General features: G+C 44.5%; 1 protein-coding gene across 1 annotated transcript; it reads right to left on the reverse strand.

The window, feature by feature from the left end:
- Nucleotides 1–1,018: 1,018 nt before the first annotated feature.
- PLPP7 (phospholipid phosphatase 7 (inactive)) lies at nucleotides 1,019–23,549 on the reverse strand. The gene is made up of 2 exons (XM_077477982.1): nucleotides 22,923–23,549; nucleotides 1,019–1,563 (listed from the first exon to the last, which is right to left on the reverse strand). The coding sequence occupies exons 1-2, from the start codon at nucleotides 23,362–23,364 to the stop codon at nucleotides 1,199–1,201; spliced, it is 807 nt and encodes a 268-aa protein (XP_077334108.1). The 5' UTR covers nucleotides 23,365–23,549; the 3' UTR covers nucleotides 1,019–1,198.
- Between the last annotated feature and the right edge of the window lie 839 nt (nucleotides 23,550–24,388).

Below are 24,388 nucleotides of genomic sequence, written 5' to 3' on the forward strand. Positions count from 1 at the left end.
CAGGCAAGATGTTTCTGACATGCTCTCTGGTTCTGGAGTGGGTTGACACCAGAAATGCAAAAGTTGTAGCCCATGTTCTGGATATGTCTGTGTATGGTGGCACTGACACCAGCCATAGTTCACTCCTTGTAAATTCTTGAATGGCTTTTGCTTCACAATCCTCTCAAGGCTGCGGTTAACCCTGTTGCTTGTGCACCTTTTTCTACCACACTTTTACCTTCTACTTAAATTTCCATGAATATGCTTAGATACAGCACTCTGTGAACAGCCAGCTTATTTAGCAATGACCTTTTGTGACTTGCCTTCCGTGTGGATGGTGTCAACGTCTGTCTTCTGGACAACTGTCAAGTCAGCAGTCTTCCCCATGATTGTGTAACCTACTGACCCAGACTGAGAGACCATTTAAAGCAGGGGTCTCCAACTGGCGGCCCTCTGGCTGTTGCGCAACTACAAGTCCCATGAGGCATTGCAAGGCTCACAGTTACTAACATGACTCCCACAGGCAGAGGCATGATGGGACTTGTAGTTCCGCAACAGCTGGAGGGCCACTAGTTTGAGACCCCTGATTTAAAGGCTCAGGAAACTTTTACAGGTGTTTTCAGTTAATTAGCTGATTCGAGTGTGGCACCATGAGTCTACAATATTGAACTTTTTCACAATATTCTACTTTTGAGATACTGAATTTTGAGTTTTCACTAGCTGTAAGCCATAATCATTAAAATTAAAATAAAGAAATGTTTGAAATACATCAGTCTGTGTAATGAATCTATATAATATAAGTTTCACTTTTATGAATTGAATTACTGAAATAAATTTTTTTCATGATATTCAAATTTTTTGAGATGCACCTGTATACTGTATGTGTATGCTTACAATTAAGATTCTTACATTATTTTGTCCAGAGTTCCATTTTAAGACAGCTGTTGAGTGAGCACACCAAATCTGAGAGGTGTTTGGAGAACAATGGTATTGTAGTTTTTTTTTTTCTTCTCTAAAACTAATTAAGATCATAACGATATGGAGTAACACTATTTTTAATAGTTTCTAAGACAGGACATTACGTAAAAACAGTTTTCAATTACACTGACCATAGAACAAGGAAATATGCATTAAAGTCCGTTTATTTTTTGAGGGAATAGCTTCTCTCCTCTTAGTCTTGTTTCATTAGAAGTCTCATTCATCTTCAGAATGGAAATCTTTACCAGAGAGAGATAAGCATCTGACATGTATTAGAAGGCAGCCAAATTATTTCCACAAAGTTAAATTGCATGTAGCCAATCACAAATCCTCCCATGACATCAGAGATATGGTGCCGGCCAATCATAATGCGGGAGAATCCAACAGAAAAGGCCCACAGGACCAACAAGATACGTAGAGGAATAGCAAGGACCAAGTGGTTTAGGAAGAATTTGGACACCATGGTGGCTCTACTGGCATGGCTTGCTGGGAAGGAGTAGACGTCAAGGACGAGGTAGTCCAAGATACCTGGAGACATCTCAAAGGGGCCACGACGTTTGACCAACTTTTGGAGTCCAGCCACTGTCAGGATATCCAACAGCAAAGCTTTAAAAAAATAAAAAAATGGAAAAACAAGACTTAATGCAAATCAAAATGTGCAAATTCACATACAATTCATGTTACACGCTTATGGGTTTATCTCATGATGAAAGAGCAATGTACACATATAAAACCCATGGCAACAAAACTAATAATATTCTACTGCTTTGGCTGATGTATACTGATAAATGGTAAATCCTGATTATATGCTATAAGATTCTGCTCTTTGCATAGCTGCTCTTTGGACCAAGAAGCACCACTATTTCTACACTTAAAGGAAACCTATACAGAAACATATACAGAGGCTGTCATCGTTGACATCTTACTGGAAATGTTGGGTACCCCTCTAGATTTAATCCATTGAGTCATTGGCTGAGTTCAAGTATGTATTAACCACTTGTCTACTGGGCACTTTCTGAAGAGACCCTTCCTGCCCAGGCCAATTTTCAGCTTTCAGCACTGTCACAATTTGAATGACAATTGAGTGGTCATGCAGCACTGTACACAAATTACATTTTTATAATATTTTTCACACAAATTTGATGTTACTTAATCACCACTGTTTTTTTTATTTTTAGCTAAATACACGAAAAAAGACCATAAATTTTGAAAAAAAAACTAACAATTTTTGCACTGATAGGTGACACTGGTAGATGACACTGATGAGGAGGCACTGATTGGCAGCACTAATGAGCACTGATTGGCAGCACTGGTGGGCACTGTTGAGACTGCACTGATAATCAGGACACTGATAATCACTGCCCTGATTATCAGTGTCAATGTCCCTTTTACACAAGCCGGTTATCAGTTCTCCTCTACTCACGCTGACAGCATGAGGAAAGGAATGCTGATAACCGGTTTGTGTATACTTGTTCTAGGGCTGGAGCCTAGGATGTATTTATTCTAGAACAGTGGTTCTCAACTCCTGTCCTCAGGACCCACTAACAGGCCAGGTTTGCAAGATAACTTAAATACATCACAGGTGATATAATTTGCTGCTCAGTGATTGCACTATTCTAGCCTGCATCTCCCCAGGTAATACTTAAAATCTGTCCTGTTAGTAGGTCCTGAGGACAGGAGGAGATGAGAACCACTGCTCTAGAAGATTGGTTTGACAGCCAAGAAATTAGTACTTTCATAAGGAGGTCAGTAATAGCAGCCTACCTCTACTCATTGCAGGTTTGCTTTCAGAGACCTCCTTTTAGTATAAATTGAAAGTATAACTAAAGACTTTTGTTTTCCGTTTTCGATATAGTGGAGAGGGATTAGAATGTTAGGGAGATTCATCCTCTCCATTTGTCCTGTTTAAATTTTCATTGAAAGTTAAAGTAAAAGATAATCCCAAATCTTGGGTTGTCCCCAGAAAAGTAATAGGGGGAAAATCTTCCAATGGGGACACTAGTTGAATTCCTTTAATTTGCAGGGATTTCCTCTCACTTACTGTTTGGCTATGGGACAGAAAGTGAAGGAAAATCTAAGCAATAGCACCCTCCCTTACTCTATCCAAAATGAAAAAAGTTCTACTTTAAACTAATTCAATTAAAGAATAACTCCATTCAACATGTTAAATGATGTGTTGAAGTGCTAAAGCGCTTCAGGAAATATTACGATTGAGCTATAGTAAGGAAACTCAATCAATTCACTTTCCATAAATTGCCCACAACAGGCAGCAGTGTCCAGTGAGAAGGACTGCAGTGTCAGGAGGCATTATTTGGCCTTCAGATTGACAACAGGAAGAATGGAGGGGCTGTGCCCATCTGTGTTCCGTAAGGGGGTGAGGAAGAATGCATGGCTACCAAGCTTCAGTAAGGACTTGGGGTTTGGTAGTTAAGAAAGGGTTGCTACCAAGTATATGAGAGGCAACTTTTGGCCCCTCCACAGCGCAATGTAACATACCTCCCAATCAGGGCTGAAATGGCCGAATGGGGCGCTTTGAGCTGTGGCTGCAACCACCTGGGCGTCGGCCCAGTGTTGCCAACTGTTCGTTACTTTACGGGCAGCCCGTAAATCTCAGCCTATTTTAGGGCTGTCCGTAAATGGCCATTACGGGCAGCGGCACCCTTAAAAAAATATGGCTATGGGTCGACATGTCAACTGCGAATACACGGTTCCGAAGCTAGCCGGGCTTGGGAAGGCCCATACATGCTCGGCCATTTTCGGGCAGGTGGGTGCATGCACAGTGACATAATGACGCCACGTGGCATTATTTTTAAATGTAAGGCAATCATCCTGGCGGTGGCACGTGCCTCTCCACATCACGGCCGTCCGCAGCCTCTGACCCCCTCCTGTTACTCTCCTATACCATGTCTGCACAGCCTATGACCACCTCCTATACCATGTCCGCACAGCCTATGACCACCTCCTGTACTATGTCCGCAGCCTCTAACATCTTCTGTGGCCCTGCTGTTGCGGACCCTGTTCATCATAAATACAACTCTTACCTTTGCACCTGCAAGTTACTTCCTGCACAGGCCTGGCCCAAGTTACTCCAGCAACATAGCAGCTCGTAGACTGTCTTCTCACTTTCTGCTGTGACTGCAAGCATCTGTGCAATTCCTTGCCCTGCTACACCTTATCTCTAACTCCAAGGGGTATTGGCCAGAAGTTGTAAGGCACAACCTCTCCTCAAATTGGCTTCTATCAGGTAGGTGACAGCTATTATTTAATCAGCTCGTAGACTGTCTTCTCACTTTCTGCTGTGACTGCAAGCATCTGTGCTATTCCTTGCCCTGCTAAACCTTATCTCTAACTCCAAGGGGTATTGGCCAGAAGTTGTAAGGCACAACCTCTCCTCAAATTGGCTTCTATCAGGTAGGTGACAGCTATTATTTAATTATCTGTTATTAAGCCCAATGAGGTTTGCAAAGTGCAGTCACATGGCTTAAAGGGTAACTCCACTTTCATGGGGAAAAAAATAGCAAATAAATAAAAAATAATCATATTGTATTTGAATGTTATTAAAAATTACCTTTCCTTTTCAGTCTGCAGCTCTGTAATTTTCTGAGAATGCATTGCAATATGGCTACCTGGGGTTGTTCTGTAAACAGAATGTGTACTGACCACTCCCGAGAAACATAATTTCCTGCTTGTGTGATTGGCTCACCAATTTTCCCAGAAATCAGCACTAAGATGAACGTCAGAATTCAGGCACCCAGTGCAACAAAAATTTCATTTTTGGAGAGATACTTTCAATAGGAACCCAACTAAAGAGATGCAGGCCCAGCAGATTTCCTCATTAGTGCCCTGCTACTGCTACCCCTGACAGTTAAAGCGGTTCTGCACCTTAAAAAAAAATATTAAAAGCCAGCAGCTACAAATATTGCAAATATTGCATAGGGCATCTGCGGCGGTCTGCAGCGGTCTGTCCCGGAAGTGGGTGCAGATACCTGGATTATTCAGGTAACTGCATCCCCCTCCCCCCTGAAAGGTGCCGATTGTGGCACTGGAGGGGGGGAGGGATCAGATGAGCGGAACTTCCCCTTTAGGGTGGAGAACCGCTTTAATTATGAAACCACTCCCATTAGACTCATTCAGAACAGAGGCACAGACAAAAGCACAGGGATTTCTTCAGACTAACAAAAGGTAGAAATCTGCAACAAAGTTTGTTATACTCCTTGCAATGTACATAGATCACCCAAAGGGGAATGTTTTTTTCTCAATAAAAGTAAAGTTACATTTTAAGTATTTTCCTTTATCCTTGTCTTAACCCAAGCTTTGTGTATTAAGATTTATGTCCTGTTTGCAATAAAATCTTCCTACCTGCCTGCTGTCAAACCTCTTTAGAATGTATGTATGCACAACTCTGTTTATATTGTTGGCATAACTCAGTGCTGGGTGAATTAACTCCCATACACATGCATCCCAGGCCGGTCAATCAAGTTGGCAGAAGATGCTGAATCCATAAGAAGATTGGGCATAGGTGTTGGTGCTGGTAAGGGAATTCATGGACATTGCACGCTGGAGAGGAGGTAAGTATATAGGACTTTTACTACCAATAATGTTATTCTACACTAAGGCTGGTCATACATTATACAATTTCCTTGTACAATTTTCCTTTAGATTTACCAAAACCATATAATATGTGGTCAAACCTAAACACTTTCAATTTGCAAATGCAAATACAATAAGGCAGGCCCTTGCACTACATAAATGAAGGCAGGCTTGGACCAGCCATAGGGCCTGGTGGGCAGAGACCAGCTTGTCCATGGCCCGTTGATGACTGGGCTGCACAGCAGGAGATAAGAGGTGACTGTTGGCTCAGGCTCTCAGGGGCTCGCTGAGAGGCTAAGCCAGGTGTCGGTCCAGTGTTGTAGGAGGATCCCAACTTTATTGTCGCAATCTTGCCCCAGCCAGGACCGGCTCTGTGATTTCAGCCAACTGAGGGCTTCTGTCTACTGAAAACGGGTCACAGGAATGGAGAAATAACTGCACTCCTGTCATCCACAGGGGAAGAACAGCCAAACAAGCTTTTGGCTGTACTTCTCCTTTAAGATAGCAAGCAGCTTTCAGGAGGAAAAGTGGTCAAAGCAATGGAAACTGCAGTTCAATGTTTATAAATGTAAAATAATGAACCTAGGGAAAAATAATCCCCTGATAGGGTACAACATTGGGGGGTACAGTGTTGGCCAGCACTACAGAGGATAAAGATTTGGGGGTACTTATTTCAGATGATTGCAAAATAAGCAAACACCGTGGCCAGGCAGTGGGAAAAGCAAATACAATTCTAGGATGCATCACTAGAAGAAATCACCAGCAGGAGGTCCTGATTCCCCTACATAGATCTTTAGTGAGATCTCACTTAGAATACCATGTCCAGTTATGGAGACCTCACTTATAGAAATCTATTGATCAAATAGAACGAATCCAGAGATGGGTAACAAAAATGGTGAAAGGTTTGGGGGATAAAACATATTGAGAGCGACTTAAGCAACTTATTATATACAGTTTGAAGGAAAGAAGGGAAAGTGAAGACATGACCGAAACCTTTAAATACATCAAGGGGGTAAATGAGTATAAGGAGGGCTGTATTTTCAATATGAAGCCAAGATCAAGAACACAGGGACATGAACTCAAACAAACTGGAGGAAAGTTCAAAACTAATCTTAGAAAGTATTATTTTACTAAAAGGGTACATAGTTACATAGTTAGTAAGGTTGAATAAAGACACCAGTCCATCCTGTTATTCACACACTCACATCGGTTCCTACCCTCAAAAAGCCCACAATCCAAGGTCCCCATTCATATACTAGGGCCAATTTTGGACAGAAGCCAATTAACCTACCTGCATGGCTTTTGGAGTGTGGGGGGAAGCCTGGGTCCCCGGAGGAAGCCCACGCAGGCACAGAGAGAACATGCAAATTCCAGGCAGGTAGTGTCCTGGTTGGGATTCGAACCAGCGACCCTTGTTACTGCTAGGTGAGAGTGATACCCTCTACACCACTGTGCCACCCCATCATTGGGTAGTTGATGGGTGGGTATAGGTTTGTGTACAGGGGATTGTATTTTATTTAATTTTTTTCTTGGTTATACTTGATGGACTTTGTGTCTTTTTTTTCAATCTGACTAACTATGTTGCTTGGAAAAAACTACCAGCAGAGACAGTGAGACAGTCAACAGTAAATGCCTTCAAACATGCTTGGGACAAACATAGATCTATAATCAGACAATAAGGTAATAAAAATAAAAAAATAAAATGGGCAGACTCGATGGACTACTCTGTCTTTTACTGCCGTCACTTTTCTATGTAAAACCGTTATACCTGTAACAAAAAAAAAGAGAACTGGAAGATAGAGTAAAGCCTCGTACACACTATCAAACAATCTGGTGGAAAAGTCCGGTGGACTCAAGTCCGCCGGACAATCCACACGTGTGTGGGCTCCGGCGGTCTTTTTTTAACCAAAAGTGGTCTCGCATTTCGGCGGACAATACGGCCATGTGTGTGCTAGTCCGGCGGACAATATGGCCTTGTATGTGCTAGTCTGCCGTACTTTTGAAATGAACTGACTTTTCCGCCCGGAGAAAAGTCTGCTCCAGGTAGCCAGGACCAGTGAAGGAGGCGTCGCTGGCCCCGTCACCTGGTATTGAGTTAAAGGGGAAGCCCTACGCCGAAAAAACGGCATGGGGGGTCCCCCTCTAGGTCCATACCAGATCCTTATCCGAGAACACTACCCAGCCGGTCAGGAAAGGGGGTGGGGACGAGCGAGCGCCCCCTACTGAGCCGTACCAGGCCGTGTGCCCTCAACATGGGGGGGTGCTTTGGGGAAGGGGGGCCGCCTGTCATTGCGTGCCTGTCATTGTGGCCAGAGACAGCGACGAGGCAACAGCTCAAGAAGAGAAGAAGAGAAGACCAGAAGAAGAGAAGACTGCGACAGCGACAGAAGACTGGGCTACCGCTTGTAAAAGAGCTAGAAGAAGGCGCGGAGGCCCGGCAAGAAGAACTAAATAGGGGGACAAGACCCCCGAAGTCGGAAGAAGACCCCCGGGTGGCGACAAAGAAGAAAGCTGGGCTCCTCTGCTAGTAAAAGAACTAGCAGAAGATAGCGGAGGAGTCCGGCGAGAAGACCCCCCAGAGCAGTGCAATAAATTATTTTTAAACCTTGTGTCTTGTGTTTTTTTTTACATTTTTTTCACAGGTGAATGGGTAGGGGTACATTGTACCCCATACACATTCACATGGGGGGGCGGTATCTGGGGGCCCCTTATTAAAGGGGGCTCCCGGATTCCGATAAGCCCCCGTTCGCAGACCCCGACAACCAACAGCCAGGGTTGTCGGGAAGACGCCGTGCGGCCCCCCTTTCCTAAAGCACCCCCCCATGTTGACGGCACACGGCCTGGTAGGGCTCAGTAGGGGGGGAGCTCGCTCGTCCCCACCCCCTTTCCTGACCAGCCGGGTAATGTGCTTGGATAAGGGTCTGATATGGACCTAGAGGGGGACCCCCACGCCGTTTTTTCGGCGTAGGGCTTCCCCTTTAACTCCATACCAGGTGACGGGGCCAGCGACACCTCCTTCGCTGGTCCCGGCTACCTGGAGACGCGTTCAAAATTAACGGACTTTCCGCCGTGTGTGTGGGCGAGTCCGTTCATTTCAAAAGTACGGCGGATAATCCGGCGGACTAAGTCCGTCGGACCTAGGCTGCCGCAAAAGTACCGTGTGTGGGCAGGTAGCTCGTTCAGAAAGTCCGGCGGTTTGTCCGCCAGACTAAGTCCGCCGGATAGTCTGATACCTGTGTACGCGGCAATAATCTCTCCCAACTGAAGAGCCATGCCTTTTTAGCAGGGACATTTTAGATTTCCCATAATTTTTCGAGGCACTCCTTACTGGATCGAGATGGGGCTCAGGTAAGTATTAGGGGGGCTGAGGGGAGCTGCTACACACAGAAGGTTTTTTATCTTAATGTATAGAATGCATTAAAGTGGAGGGCCACCCTGAAAAAAAAAAAATATTAAAAATTACAAAAAAATCTAAAAAAAAAAAATGAAAAAAAATTTTTTTTTTTACTTACCAGAAGTGCCTGTTGCTAGGCACATAATCCTAATCTTCCTCTTCCTCCTCCGCGGAGATCTTCTTTCTTCTCTCCTCCGTGCGGCGTCTTCTGGGTAATGGGTCCCATTCACAAAGCGCTGCGTGACTTGCGCATGCGCAGTAGGAAACGGGCAGTGAAGCCGTAAGGCTCCACTGCCTGTTTCCCTTACAAGGAATGGCTGCGCCGGGACCCGAGAGCCGAGGGACGGGTCGGCCTCGGGCGGCCGACATCGCGGGCGCCCTAGACAGGTAAGTGGGCTGATTAAGTCAGCAGCTGCAGTGTTTGCAGCTGCTGACTTTTTTTTTTTTTTTAAATGGCCCTCCGCTTTAAGATAAAAAAAAACCTTCTCCCTTTACAGCCACTTTAAATATCTAATTAAACTGTGTTTAGCCATCTGTCTTCACATTGACATTAATTTTCAACTTTGCCCAAATTGTTCCATAAAGAAGATTGCAAGGTATATCAATTTTCATAGTGTCCCTGAACTGAGAATTTGTTCCATTGGTATAAAAGTTTGGGAGCCTTGTGTTTTATCTTATTTAGATATTTTTGAAATACAACTATTTTTTTCATCTTCTTTTTTTGGTAACCTTGTCTGTAAGCAGCAAAAATAAAGCAGATGACAGTTCTATATTAACATTTTTTTACATTATTATTAGGGATATAGTATAGGTATTTTACATTAAATAGGTATCAAATTTTTTTATATCTGGATTTAAATGACATTTGAATCACTTTAAAAGACGCCTGCCCTTGAATGCACAATCTGTTCTGAGTTTTCTAAGCCTGAACTCTGCTCTTGTGATTCAGCACCGGGTCCTTTTCAGGGTGTCAGCAATTTAGCTGTTCAAACCCCCAGAAATAGCTGCAAGTGGCGCAGTCACTCAGGGATCACCTAATCCATCTCTTGATGTTCTGTGACCCAAATAACCATGAACAAGGAAGGTTGTCAGGAGAGAAAGAGCTTCTGCGCTTGCCTGGCTGGATTCACCGAAGGTCAGAAGACCTAAACAAACCTTAGCAGCAAGATATTTTAACGTAAACAGGAGCATCCAAACACATTCATGAATCTGTACAGTGTCACATACGCAGAAACACGCTGTTCCTCAGCTGAAACTGTTTTTGGCTTCTACCTGGCAGGCTGCCTTAAAAAAAAAAAAAAAACATATCCTTGGTGGTGTAGACTGAGAAAACGCCTCAATGTAATATACAGCTGTCATATCATGTAAACATTGGTTTCCCCGGGCACATGCAGGAGTGACGTCATCGCGCCTCCAGCCACTCATGTAGCCAGAGGCCGTGAACCCGGAAAGAAGACCGCTGCCGCTGGAGGGCTTTTAAAAAAAAAATAGAACTACTGTATAGGCAAAACTTTTATTCATTTTCGATAGAGAGCAAACACACAAATCCCTGTTCTGTCAGGGGAGAGGAGACATATTATTTGTTCCTAGTAAGTAGGAAAAGTGATATGCCTCCTCACCCAGTCAGTCCTATCCCCATACAGTTAGAAACACTAACTAGGGAACACATTTAACCCCTTGATCGCCCCCTAATATTAACCCCGTTCCCTACCAGTGACATTTATACAGTAATCAGTGCATTTTTATAGCAAACATAGTTTGTAAAACTTTTGTGCAAACCAATCAATACATGCTTATTGGGATTTTTTTTACCAAAAATATGTAGAAGAATATATATTGGCCTAAACTGAAGAAGAAATTTGTTTTTTAAAAACATTTTGGGGACATTTATTATAGCAAAGAGTAAAAAAAGATTTTTTCCCCCAAATTGTGGCTGTTTTTTGTTTATAGCACAAAAAAAAAAAAAACGCAGAGATGATCAAATACCACCAAAAGAAGGCTCTATTTGTGGGAAAAAAAGGACATCAATTTTGTTTGGGTGCAGCACTGCATGACCGCGCAATCGTCAGTTAAAGGGACGCAGCACCGTATCACAAAAAATGGCCTGGTCATTAAGCAGCCAAATCTTCCGGTCTGTAAGTGGTTAAGGGAGTTCTTTGAGGACCAGAACTAGTGTACACAAGATTACCCCTCTATTACTTTTCTGGGGACAACCCAAAATTTGGGATTTTCTTTAATTTTCACTTTCAATGATAATGGTAAACGGGACAAATAGAGAGGGTGAATCTCCCTAATGGGGCCACAGACAGTAATATATACTGACAAGCGTTCTAAATGTAAAAAAAAAAATTCCTTTAGATATACTTTAACCGGTTCCCGATGTACGTCAGCAGAATGGCACTGGCAGGCATATTGGCGTACAGGTACATCCAATCTTTAATGCCGCTCTGCCACCTTGAGCGCGCCACCGGCGGCACGCTCGCGTGGTGGCCGGGACCCCCGTGAGTCTGTTTGCGGGTCTCGCGGACTCGATCGCCTCAGGCATACCCGCGACCATCTCACGGGGAGGCTGAACGGAGAAATGCCGTTGTAAACAGCATTTCCCCGTTCTGCCTAGCAACTAGTGACGCTGATCTCTGCTCCATGTGATTGGACCAGAGATCAGTGTTCACTAAATGAAAGCCCAGCCCCCCACAGTTAGTAACACACCCCTAGGAACACTTAACCCCTACACCACCACCCACTGGTTAACCCCTTCTCTGCCAGTGTCATTTACACAGGAATCATTGCATTTATATAGCAGTGATTACTGTATAAATGACAATGGTCCCAAAAATGTGTCAAAAATGTCTGATGTGTCCGCCATAATGTCGCAGTCACAATAAAAATCGCTGATCGCCGCCATTACTAGTAAAAAAAATATTAATAAAAATGCCATAAAACTATCCCCTATTTTGTAAACACTATAACTTTTGCGCAAACCAATCAATAATGGCTTATTGCGATTTTTTTAACCAAAAATATGTAGAAGAATACGTATTGGCCTAAACTGAGGGAAAAAAATGTTTTTTTAATATATTTTTGGAGGATATTTATTATAACAAAAAGTAAAAAATAATGCATTTTTTTCAAAATTGTCGCTCTATTTTTGTTTATAGCGCAAAAGATAAAAACCGCAGGGGTGATCAAATACCACCAAAAGAAAGCTCTATTTGTAGGAAAAAAGGACGCCAATTTTGTTTGGGAGCCACGTCGCATGACCGCACAATTGTCAGTTAAAGCGACGCAGTGCCAAGTCAAAAAGTGGTCTGGTCTTTGACCAGCAAAATGGTCCGGGGCTGAAGTGGTTAAGGTAAGTCTCCAATAATGTGCTAGTATGCGATCAGTTACTTCTCCTTTTACAGTCCCCAATAGTACAGAGCCCTAGGAGGCACTCTGCAAACGCTCTGTTTGGTGTGTATTGCTAGAGAGTTTTTCATTTATTTATATTATTTGGGGAGGGGGGGGTGCATGTGATCAGTATAGGACCGAACAGCACTGTTGCAACAGAGGGTCAGGGGTAATGCAGCCTCATAGGACTGTCAGAGGAGAATGAAAACTCCTTCTACAAGTTTTAACCAGTGCTTCGGCAGGACACTGATAGAAGTCACAAGACTGCTATATACCGCTGATGAGAAACAGTATTTATATTTACTAAAAAAATTGCATTTCCATGTTCTGTGTACAGTGGGAGACCAGATATAGGGACCCTGGGTTTAGTAACACTTTAAGGTAAAAACAAACTTCTGTGCAGCTCCCCCTTATACTTACCTAAGCCCCATCTCAATCCAGCAATGTGCACAAGAACAAATGGCTCTCCCAGGTCTCTCTCTCCTCATTGGTTCACACAGTAGCTGGAGCCTCTAGCTCCTGCTGCTGTCAATCACAGCCAGTGAGCCAATGAGAAGAGAGTGGGGTCGAGCCGAGCCATGCTCTGTGTGTGAATGGACAAATAGGGCATGGCTCAGGAGTGAGCCTGCTTGAGTACCCCCATAGCAAGAGGCTTGCTATTGGGGGCACTCGGCAGAAGGGAGGAGCCTGGGCCGCTGGCGGGTGACCCAAAAAGAAGAGGATCGGAGCTGCACTGTGCAAAACTATTGCACAGAGAAGGTAGGTATAACATGTGCCACGTGGCAGAAACACTGGCACTATATAATGTCAGTGCTTTGTGTTTTTTTTGCTGTGTTTTTTTTTTTTTTTATGTAAAGAAGGTAAGCATACCATGTTTGTTATTTTTTTTTTGCATTTTTCCTTAAGAATCACTTTAAAAAACATCTCTATTACAGAAAGGTGGCACAATAAGGTCCCACAATATACCTTTAGTTTAACTGTCTGTTCATGCGGAGAGCCCATCAAAGATCTCACAGTGCCATAATCAACATTCTGAAAGTCAATGCACGGACACGTCACATAATGAAGTACTTTGGGGCCCCATGAAAATGACTATGCAGTGTCACGGGGCAGAAAAGTTGGCCCTGTATATGCTTTGTGATTTCCGTAGTGTCTTTTTTCTGATGTTGACCACTGTATGTCTCTTTAACATGAAAAAGTATGCTTTACATTAATATTAAAGCATATGTAAACCTCCCCCCAAAAATTCCTGGGTTCCTATTGGATCAGGTTGTATTCTGTACTTGCAAAAATGTACTTAAAAATAATTCCTGTTTACTAACTCCAGCACTTGGCACAGGATCTAGAAGCCAGTGGCTTCCATGAGGTTTAGCCAGGTATTGCACATGCATATTTTCATTGTAACTATGGATCAGTTAACTATGCAAAAATAACCATACCTGAAGTTAAGCTTTAAAGTGGTTGTAAACCCTTACAAACCACTTTGACCTACAGGTAAGCCTAGATTAAGGCTTTCCTGTAGGTCCAAGAAATATCTCCCAAACCTATACGGTTTAGGAGATATTTTCCCGAAGACAGGCACCACTGTCTATGGCGCATGTGCCATAGACAGCGGTGCGCATGCATACTGAGCCTGGCATCGTCGATGACGAAGATGCCGCGCAATGCCGCGCGTCTCGGCTCCCGTGCGCATGCGCGGGAGTGACGTCATCTCGGCTTCGCCGAATGAGAGCGGCGGAGCAGCGAGACCCCACCGAGAAGATGGATGCGCCGGACTACAGGGGACAGCGGTGACTTCGCTGGCTCCTGTGTCAGGTAAGTGACACATAATGGACTACTATGCGATGCATAGTAGTCCATTATGCTTTGCCTTTGCAGGGAATGAAAGAGGAAGTAAACTCATCAGGGTTTACTTCCTCTTTAAGTGTTGTTACTTTTTACCCAATCCTGCTTTGTAGGGAATTGCAGAAGTCCAATATAAAGACAAACTGAAAGTATAACTAAAAAGGCAAAACTTTTTTTTTTGTTTTGGATAGAGTGGAGAGGGATTAGAACCCTTGTGAGTTTTTACTGCTGTCTGTGCCCCCATTAACCACTTGCCGACCGCCCCATCGCATATTTACTGCTACAGGGTGGTCATGCTGTGCAGAAACATGTGTATATACGTGATTCTGCACTTCTGGGTTTTAGGAGCAAGTGTGCGCTGCCGGGGGCCCGCAGACACAATGTCAGCCGCCACCCACTGATTGTTCAGTACGCTGACAGAATGGCTAATCCATGTCTTCCATTAGAAAAAGTACCTTCCCACTACACCGAAACATTAGCTAGGCAAACAGTTAACCATTTGATCACCCTTGATGTTAACACCTTCCCTGCCATTAGTACAGTGACAGTGCATATTTGTAGCACTGTTCAATGTAATAATGTCACTGGTCCCCAAAAAAGTGTCAGTTAGGTGTCTGATTTGGCGGCCACAATAACGCAGTCCTGCTATAAGTCGTTGATCTCTTGTGTTTTATACGGCGTTCTATGCCAGAAAGACTATTCTTATGCAGTGGAAGAAATCGGACCCACCTAGTGTAGCCCACTGGAAAGCCTTGATTGATTCTGCCCTCCCGCTGTATAAGCTTACCTATATGAGTCGTAAATGCCCTAAAAAGTTTACTAGGATCTGGGGATATTGGGTGCAAGAGTGAGGTGCACGATGAGACACAGGTCTGTCCGGTATTGATGAGTTGGGAAAGAGATATCAATTTTATATGGGTACAGCATCACACGACCACGCAACTGTCCGTTAAAGTAATGTGGTGCCGTATCATGAAAAATGGCCTGGTCAGGAAGGGGTGAAGTGGTTAAGGAAATTCACCCTCTTGTTGTCCTGTTTACCATTATCATTAAAAGTGAAAAAAAAAAAAATTACAAGTTTTGGGTTGTCCCGAGAACAGTAATAGACAGGAAATCTTCCAATGGTGACACTAGTTCTGGGGACCTGGGGTAACCAAGGGATTCCATTAACCACTTCCCGACCGGCGCATGACAATGTATGTCGACAGAATGGCACAGGCAGGCAAATTGGCATACAGGTACGTCCATTTGTATTTGCTGCCCTGCCATCGCATGCGCGCAGCCAATGGCAGGGGCCCATGCTTGTTGGGACTCCCGTGAGTCCGGTCCCGGGTCCCGCAGACTCGATCGCCGCGGGGATACCCGCGATCGTCTCACAGGGAGGCTGAATGGGAAGATGGCGATGTAAACAGCATCTCCCCGTTCTGCCTAGCAACAAGTGACATGTGAATGGAGCAGAGATCAGTGTTCACTAAGACATAGCCCAGCCCCCCACAGTTAGTAACACGCCCCTAGGACACACTTAACTCCTACACTGCCACCCCCTGGTTAACCTCTTCACTGCCAGTGTCATTTACACAGGAATCAGTGCATTTGTATAGCACCAATTGCTGTATAAGTGACAATGGTCCCAAAAATGTGTCAAAAATGTCCGATGTGTCCGCCATAATGTAGCAGTCACAATAAAAATCGCTGATCGCCGCCATTACTAGTAAAAAAAAAGATTAATAAAAATGCCATAAAACTATCCCCTATTTTGTAAACGCTATAAATTTTCCGCAAACCAATGAATAATCGCTTATTGCGATTTTCTTTTACCAAAAATATGTAGAAGAATATGTATCGGCCTAAACTGAGGAAAAAACATTTTTTTTTATATTTTTTGGGGATATTTATTATAGCAAAAAGTAAAAAATAATGTATTTTTTTCAAAATTGTCGCCAAAAGAAAGCTCTATTTGTGGGGAAAAAAAGGAAGTTAATTTTGTTTGGGACCCAGGTCGCACGACCACGCAATTGTCAGTTAAAGTGACGCAGTGCCAAACCGCAAAAAAGGTCTGGTCTTAAACCAGCAAAATGGTCCGGTCTGAAAGTGGTTAATTTGCACGGATTTTCTCTCACTTCCTATTTGGCTATGGGACAGGAAATGAAGGGAAATCTCCCCAATGGGAAACAGATGGCAACATACAAATTGATAGGGGTTATGACCCTTATTTATGCTATCCAAAATGGAAAAAAAAGTTTTGCCTATAGTTCTACTTGAACTACTTTTTCAAAATGCTAATAAGGACTTTTTTTATTGCATACATAACTAGGTTAAAAGGGGGATTAAAAAGAAGTCTGCCTAATCTCTTGCTATAATTCTACAGTGATTTGTCTGTAATGCCGCGTATACACGTATCAGACTATCCGTCGGACTTAGTCTGGTGGACAAACCGCCGGACTGTCCGCCGGACTTTCCGAACGAGCTACCTGCCCACACACGGCACTTTTGCGGTGGACTAGGTATCGCCGGACTATCCGGCGTACTTTTGAAATGAACGGACTCGCCCACACACGGAGGAAAGTCTGTTCATTTTGAGCGTGGCTCCAGGTAGCCGGGACCAGTGAAGGAGGCATTGCTGGCCCCGTCACCTGGTATGGACTTAAAGGGGAATCCCTACGCCGGAAAAACGGCGTGGGGGCCCCCCCAGGACCATGCAAGACCCTTATCTGAGCACGCTACCCGGCCGCCAGGAAAGGGGGTGGGGACGAGCGAGCGCCCCCCCCCACCCTTCCTGAGCCGTACCAGGCCGCATGCCCTCAACATGGGGGGTGCCTTGGGCTGCGCGCCCCCCCCACCCCAAAGCACCTTGTCCCCATGTTGATAAAAACAAGGGCCTCTTCCCGACAACCCTGGCCGTTGGTTGTCGGGGTCTGCGGGCAAGGGGCTTATCGGAATCCGTGAGCCTCCTTTAATAAGCCCCCCACCCTATGTGAATGAGTATGGGGTACAATGTACCCCTACCCATTCACCTGTGAAAAAAAATTTAAAAAAACACAACACACAAGGGTTAAAATAGTTTATTGCACAGCTCCGGGGGTCTTCTTCCGTCTTCGGGGGTCTTCTAGCAGGACTCCTCCGCTATCTTCTGCTAGCTCTTTTACTAGCGGAGGAGCCCGGCTTTCTTCTTCGTCGCCCTCTTCTTCCGACTTTGGGGGTCTTGTCCCCCTCTTCGGGGGTCTTGTCCCCCTCTTCGGTTCTTCTTGCCGGGCCACCGCGCCTTCTTCTAGCTTTTTCACACGCGGTGGCCCGGTCTTCTGTCACCGCTGTCTTCTGGCCTTCTGTTCTTCTCTTCTTGAGCTGGTGCCTCGTCGCTATCTCGGGTCACAATGACAGGGACGCGGCGTGCGGCGACTTATATAGGGACATCGCCGGATGATGTCCCCGCCCATTATGTTGTCACAGTCCCAGAGGATGCTGGGACTGTGACATCATAATGGGTGGGGACATCATCCGGCGATGTCCCTATATAAGTCGCCGCAAGCCGCGTCCCTGTTATTGTGACCAGAGACAGCGACGAGGCAACAGCTCAAGAAGAGAAGAGAAGAATAGAAGGCCAGAAGACAGCGGCAACAGAAGACCGGGCCACCGCTTGTAAAAGAGCTAGAAGAAGGCGCGCAGGCCCGGCAAGAACCGAAGAGGGGGACAAGACCCCCGAAGTCAGAAGAAGAGGGCGGCGACGAAGAAGAAAGCCGGGCTCCTCCGCTAGTAAAAGAGCTAGCAGAAGATAGCGGAGGAGTCCAGCGAGAAGACCCCCAAAGACGGAAGAAGACCCCCGGAGCTGTGCAATAAACTATTTTAACCCTTGTGTGTTGTGTTTTTTTACATTTTTTTCACAGGTGAATGGGTAGGGGTACATCGTACCCCACACTCATTCACATAGGGTGGGGGGCCAGGATCCAGGGGCCCCCTTATTAAAGGGGGCTCACGGATTCCGATAAGCCCCCCCGCCCGCAGGCCCCAACAACCAACGGCCAGGGTTGTCGGGAAGAGGCACTTGTCCTCATCAGCATGGGGACAAGGTGATTTGGGGTGGGGGGCCGTGCCGCCCCCTTCCCCAAGGCACCCCCTATGTTGAGGGCACGCGGCCTGGTACGGATCAGAAGGGGGGGGCGCTCGCTCGTCCCCACCCCCTTTCCTGGCCAGCCGGGTAGCGTGCTCGGATAAGGGTCTTATATGGACCTGGGGGGGACCCCTATGCCCTTTTTTCGGCGTAGGGATTCCCCTTTAACTCCATACCAGGTAACGAGAAGAAGGCGTCGCTGGTCCCGGCTACCTGGAGCTGTGCTCAAAATGAGCGGACTTTCCTCCGGGCGGGAAAAGTCCATTAATTTCAAAAGCACGGCGGACTGGCACACACACAGCCTTATTGTCTGCCGGACTAGCACACACATGGCTGTATTGTCCCCTGAAATGCGAGTCCGGCAGACAGATTGATGTGCAAAACTACAATCTTAGTCCGCCGGACTTTTGGGTAAAAAAAAATCCGCCGGAGCCCACACACGGGTGGATTGTCCGGCGGACTTGAATCCGCCGGACTTTTCCACCGGATTGTTTGATCGTGTGTACGGGGCTTAAGTCAAAGCTGTTCTTCAAAAACACCAATCCAAAATATAGAAAATGTCCACTGAGTGGGTTTAGGAAATCCCTTCATTAGTTATCTATGTTACTAGAGATATGAAAAGTATAAGATATGAGATAGAGATATGGCACAGATGTATTCTTTCTAGTGTTTTTATTTTATAGTTGGGAAATGGTACAATTTCTTTTCTACCCTGTAGACACGACTGGACTTTCCGGCAGAAAAGGTCCGATGGAATCATTCTGTCGGACATTCCAATCGTGTGTGGGCTTCATCTGACTTTTTCTTTCTAAAATTCTGACGGACCTAGAAATAGAACATGTTTCAAATCTTTCCGCTGGAACCAGTTCCTATCGAGAAAACTGATCGTCTGTATACTGTTGAGTCATTTTTGGTACGTTGGAAGGGCAGCTATTGGCTGCTGGCTTCCTTTTTCTAGTCCCGCCGCACATCATTGCATTCTAAATGATCAGACTTTGGTGTGATCGTGTGTAGGCAAGTCGTTTCAGCGTAACTCCGTCAAGTCCTTCGGAGTTCAATCCAACAAGAAGTCTGCTCGTGTGTACGTGGCTTTAGGGTTCTCCCGCTGTTTGTACCCCCATTAGGGAGATTTATCAATGCTTTCTAAATAGTCTCATGATGAACAGAATACCCCCAAATACAGATACAGACAGTACCAAAGCACTTTTTTTTTGCTGCATGGATCCCCACTGAATTGAATTTGCTTACTTTCTGCTCTGGTGAAAGGATATGACAGACCATCTCCTCAACGGGGAAAAACAGAACAGCCATGAAAAGTTACAACATGTCTACCTGGGCCAAAGAAAAAAAGATTTGCCTCAAATTCCAAACAATATGGAGGTCTGCCTTGTGGGTGTTCTGGGCTATTTGGTGGGCATGGGCTGTTTGCACAAAATGAGTTCCAGATTGCTACCTTGCAATGATATGTGACTGAATGCTCCAAGGGTATATGGAGGCTATGCTGTCACTCATTGAGTTCTTCCTTTAAACAAGTTTGACTATGATGTATACATGGTGTTAAAGTGGTGTTGCCACCAAAAAAAAATAGCTTGAAATTCATAAAAAATAATTGGGAAATTTTTTTTTTTTTTTACACACCTCTAAATGCCTGTTGCTAGGGGGTCCCTCATAGTCTGCCTTCTTCAATGTCCAGGCTGGTGACATAATTTCCCCTCGCACCGCACAGTCATCTGGGGCCTGTCATGTGTCCCAGATGACTGTGCGGCGCATCACGGTGCAGTGGGTGCCTGGCGCTGCTCGCGCATGCGCAGTGGGTGCCCAGCTGTGAAGCCACAGCCGGGTGCCCACAGTAAGAATGCCGGCACAGCGAGTGGAGCGGAGAACGAGGGGGGGGGGGCTTCGTTCCCTCCGCATTGCTGGACCCTGGGACAGGTAAGTGTCCGATTATTAAAAGTCAGCAGCTGCAGTATTTGTAGCTGCTGACTTTTAATTTTTTTTTAATTTTTTTTAGGAGGCACCCCACTTTAATCAAATGATCCTTTAGGTAGAACTGAGTCTAATCATTTAAACTCAGGCCATTTATGCTGAACTCATGCCTCTTGGTGAAAGGCCAGAATCTCATCCATACACAAGGCAACTAATCTTTTGTCAGTGTATTTATAGCACTGCACTCCCAGGAATTAAAGTGTCTTTATTTTTCCCAGTATTAGAGTACTGTTAAGCTGGTGGACAGTGCTTGCTGTTACTTGTAGTTCCAACACTTCAAAAAAAAATTGTGGACAGAGAGTATGCAAGACAGCGGAACTTCACTCTCTTCAAACAACATTGCCTATTTTTAATCCTTATGCTGCTAGCATTCATAAATAGATGAGGAATTATTTCATATTTACTTGATTTAATTTTTTTTTTTTACAATTTCTCAGTTACTTCCTGGTTTCCAAGCTTAGGCAAGTGATGGCATAAATCCCATAAGTATTCAGGTTTTCTTAGCTAAGCACATCTTGATGCTAGCATGTCTGAGCTAAGGGCAGATGGATTCTTGGACGTAAATGCTAAATAAAGCATCTGCCCTTACACAAGATGGCCACAGCAATGCTAGAGAGTGTTTTTCAAAGTGATTTCTTAGCAAAATAAAGCATGGAGATATGGATGGATGGTTAGTTTGGCGTTGAACATTAAAAATGAATTAAATTGGACGTCCCTAGCTTAGATGATGAAGGTTGGGAGGAGATGTGGGAATGTGCCTTTCTACAGCCGCTTTCCGCAAGGGACAGATTGATTCAGTACAAACTCCTACATAGGATCTACCTCACGCCTGCACGTTTACACAGAATATATCCCTCCATTCCCGCGGAGTGCTGGCGGTGTTCAGCGGTGGTCTCAGTAATACACTCTGTAACCACTATTCAGGTGCCCCGGACTGTGGAGATTTGTTTGCTGGGTTTGGTGGATGCTCTGGCTCATCTTCAGGCCTCCAGGACTCTGATAGAATTATTATTGTTCTATGCAAGGAAAATTATTCTTCTCCAGTGGAAATCTTCATCTGCTCCAACTCTAACTTTATGGAAGAAAAATTTATGTTAATTTACCACTGTACAAGATCACCTATTTAGCGAGAGGATGCCCTAAAAGATTCCATAAGGTTTGGGACATTTGAGTAGAGGACCTGTCTACTAATACTGACCCTGAACCTCCTAATTAATGGATTACCTTACAAAGAAGCAGGTGAAAATGTATGTATAGTTGAACCCACGTCTAATCTGCATGTCCAAGAGTTGTGACTTCCAGTACCCCTGAGTAGCTGATACCTACAATATACCAACAATCTCAGGAATTACTGGAGTGTGTAGTCTTGCTATAGTGCCAATAGGGGCACTACTGTTTTTCAGGGGTTGGGTTTGGCCCCTTAGTTCCAGTGAAGGGAACTTTTAAGATGTCAACATACCAAGACATTTTGGATAATTTCAGGCTCCCAACTTTGTGGGAATAGTTTGGGGATGGCCCCTTCCTTTTCCAACATGACTGAGCACCAGTGCACAAAGCAAGGTCCATAAAGATATGGATGAGAGAGTTTGGGTTGGAGAAACTTGACTGCCCTGTACAGAGTCCTGACCTCAAGCCGACGGAACACCTTTGGGATGAATTAGTGGAGACTGCAAGCCAAGCCTTCTCATCCACATCAGTGCCTGACCTTACAAATGTGCGTCTGGAAAAATGGTCAAACATTCCCATAGACACACTTCTAAACCTTGTGGACAGCCTTCCCAGAAGAGTTGAAGCTGCTATAGCTGCAAAGGGTGGGCCAACTCAATATTAAACCATACGGACTAAGACCGGGATGCCATTAATGTTCATGTGTGTGTAAAGGCAGCTGTCACAATACTTTTGGTAATATAATGTATGTGACTTAATACCAAATACTGCTGAAACGCATGTTTTGGAAAGCCGATGACTTCCTACTTTATGATTCTGATCTTGCATGGTGACATCCATTGCAATCACTTCCAGCTTTTCATGGTTATACTGGTCCAGCACAGCAAGGACTGTGCATGTCAGGTCAAGATTTACAGCAATAAACACCTGACAGCGAGTTCACTTTTCCACTCTATTCAAAGCCAAAACTTTTTTTGGCTTTAGATATACTTTTTTTCAGACCACTTTATTTGAGACCAAGAAACAGCTTTCCTGCATGGGTCTTGGTCATTTTTTTTTTGTTACAGCATGAAATCATGTCACTCAGTCTCCAGTTAGAATACAGAATGATGAGCACTGTGAGACATGAGACCACCTTCTATATACTAACAGGAGGCTAGGTGCAAGTAACACGCATACCCCTAATTTCATTCAATCCCCAGTAAGTATGACAAAAAAAAATTCTTGGGATGAATGGCAGCACACACAAAGCACAGTTGTGCTATATATAATCAGTTTGTCGTATTAGTAGCACTGTAGAATTCAAATTTCCAAGTGGTGGGGAGAATTCTCCAGGAACACAAGCTGCTCATAGGTGTATAATCTATTACCCTTGTTTCTATACTATTTAGTGGGACTACTACCTAGAAAATACATGCCCTTATGGGATGTCAACTTCTGTAAAGAGCTCCGAATGGTATAAATGCAGAGTAATAAAGCATAACTTACCTAGAAGTAGATTTACAAGAACTTCTTGTCCAGCTAGTGTGTTGCTATTCCATAGACAAATCAGCGTGCCAACTATCCAGGATAGACCATGGCTTGTTACTCCAATCAGCTTGACCATGGAGCGCGCACTTGCCCACGAAGATGTACTGTTGGCACAGACTCCAAGCCTTTTGGACATAGCTATATCAATAGCCATGAGCGAATTCCATGCAATCCCTTTAAATGAGGGATTTAGTTGCATGCAGTCCTCTTCTGGTAGCGGTTGGCTTTGCCGTCTTTCCCGGGCACCTTCGCTGGCGTTTCCATATTGCCCACTCTGTTTCCTATTGTAGTTTCGGGCCTCCGGAGGTGATGTTGCTGACTGGTTGAGAGAAATAAACTCTGGCCGGGCTAGGACATTATTCTTGTCCCTGGCTCTACTCCTTCGCTGAGGGGCTGGCATTGTTGCTATAGCCCAAGATCTCTAAACCAAGATTTCTTACAAAAGGTCAGGGCAAAAGGGTTGGGCAGTGCCCCTTGAAGGTTTTGTTGTATGTAAGTAAGCTAATGAACTTTTACATGGGTGAGAGCCGGCTGCTCTGAGAACACATCTCCTGAGTTATATTTAGTCAAGGAAGAATGCCTTCGATGTTTACTCCATACTCTGGCTGGGCCTGACAGCCCCAGTCAGCTGCCTATCAGGAGCTCCCTGCCAGCTGCGGCATCCAATAGGGAACAGAACGTTTTGGAAGGTAACATGAGGACTCACATGGATGATGGTCTATTTAAACCTTGCAGTAATTCCCATGGAGCACAAAGGATTCTGGGATCTGTAGTATTGTATGTGTCACCAGCTGTGCAATCACTAGAACAATGTCAGCTGTCCACTTACACCAACAAGATATACCAAAGCAGCACAACTATGTCTTGTTTTAAAGGTGTTTCCGCATTTCAAAAGTTATATACTGTATATTTTATAAGCTTTAAAGAGGAAGTAAAGGCAATAAAAAAAAATGTAACCTGCAAGGCAAAGGCATAATGAGCTAGTATGCATAGCAGATGAGAGAGGCCTGTAATTGTCATCATAGGTATACCTCAACTATGAGAGACAAAATGTGGAAACAAATCCAGACAATCACATTGTCTGATTTTTTAAAGAATTTATTTGCAAATTATGGTGGAAAATAAGTATTTGGTCACCTACAAACAAGCAAGATTTCTGTCTCTCACAGACCTGTATCTTCTTCTTTAAGAGGCTCCTCTGTCCTTCACTCATTACCTGTATTAATGGCACCTGTGTGAACTTGTTATCAGTAAAAAAGACACCTGTCCACAACCTCAAACAGTCACACTCCAAACTCCACTATGGTGAAGACCAAAGAGCTGTCGAAGGACACCAGAAACAAAACTGTAGACCTGCACTAAGCTGGGAAGACTGAATCTGAGCAATAATTAGAAAATGGAAGACATACAAGACCCTGGTGAGG

Source organism: Lithobates pipiens, unplaced genomic scaffold (assembly GCF_037356315.1).
Source record: "Lithobates pipiens isolate NorthernLeopardFrog02 unplaced genomic scaffold, aLitPip1_a1.2 Scaffold_1, whole genome shotgun sequence".
NCBI lineage: Eukaryota > Metazoa > Chordata > Amphibia > Anura > Ranidae > Lithobates > Lithobates pipiens.